The 1,186-nt window shown below is 41.4% G+C and overlaps 1 protein-coding gene across 1 annotated transcript in view; it reads left to right on the top strand.

The window, feature by feature from the left end:
- The window catches only part of WASHC2C (WASH complex subunit 2C), a 60,247-nt gene that overhangs the window by 50,128 nt on the left and 8,933 nt on the right, over window positions 1-1,186 (top strand). Inside the window, exons 24-25 of the mRNA XM_012813844.2 lie at window positions 272-400; window positions 528-668. Coding sequence (XP_012669298.2) covers window positions 272-400; window positions 528-668 — 270 coding nt within the window. The remainder of the gene's footprint in view (window positions 1-271; window positions 401-527; window positions 669-1,186) is intronic.

Raw genomic sequence — 1,186 nt, 5'->3', positions numbered from 1 at the left:
CAAGGTTGAAAGATGACTTTTCCAGATTATGTGTGTGTTGTTTGTATTTGTAAATATATTCTCTTCTATTTTTGACAGCTCCATAACATTCCACTGTGTGAATGTTTCATTCCTCTACTGATTGGCCCTTGGGCTGTGGCCAGCCTTTTTCCAGTGTAAACAAAACTGTGGGGGACATCTTTGTTGAGTCCATCTTTGCATGTGTGTGATTTCCTTGAGATAAAGCCTATAGAACTCTATACTCACATATGACCTTCCTTCTTTTTCCCAGGGCCACAATCCTGATGCCCGCCCGAAGAGCACAGGTGTCTTCCAGGATGAAGAGCTCCTTTTCAGCCACAAGCTCCAAAAGGACAATGACCCAGATGTTGACCTTTTTGCCAGCACCAAAAAAACCAGGGTCAGCTCCCGTGGTTTCCCACATTGTGGCTTTGTTACTATCTCAGATCTTGTCCTAGCAGCTCACCTTGCTCTCCGTGTCCATTGTTTTTCTCTTGGATATTGAATCTCAGTGTTGTCTCTTCTAGTTGTTAGAGCCGAGTGTTGGGAGCCTCTTTGGGGATGATGAAGATGATGATCTTTTCAGCTCTGCCAAGTCCCAGCCTTTGGTACCAGCCTTTTGTTCTCCATGTTGGGGTGGGTGGGAAATCTTCTGGGAAAGGAAATTAGTGCAACATTAAATGACTTAAAGAAGATCCACAGAGAATCCTGGTACTTAGTAATAAATGAATGGCAGGTAACATGCTGATGGGAGTGTGTACAGAGGATGCAACTCGCAGGTCGTGTTGTCCCATCTTCTGTTCCGTAAACTAACATTAAAACGTTAACTGCCCCAGGCTCTCTGACTACAGTATGAATTTGTTTGATTTTGATATGGTTTATTGAAAAACCTTCGCATATAATTTAGCAACTAACTGTTTGTGCCTTTTAGGTACAAAGCTTTAAATCTGAGTTTTAGCCTGTATGTGTGGTTCCCTCCCCCAGTAGTGTTTGTTAAGTACTCTCTCATTTTTCTTTTCATTATCAAGAGGCTCCTGTGACAGTCACCGTTCTTTAAAATACTATTTCTGAAATACTGCTTTTGAGTTAGTTCAACCCTCATTTGAGAAAAGTCATTTGAAACTCAGAAGCCAGTTTCCCTTTTTTTGCATTATGAATTTTCTTTAAAATTGCTAAGATGACGGCT

Source organism: Otolemur garnettii, unplaced genomic scaffold (genome assembly GCF_000181295.1).
Source record: "Otolemur garnettii isolate 467f Iridium unplaced genomic scaffold, OtoGar3 scaffold00315, whole genome shotgun sequence".
NCBI lineage: Eukaryota > Metazoa > Chordata > Mammalia > Primates > Galagidae > Otolemur > Otolemur garnettii.
This window is presented reverse-complemented; position numbering and strand designations above follow the sequence as displayed.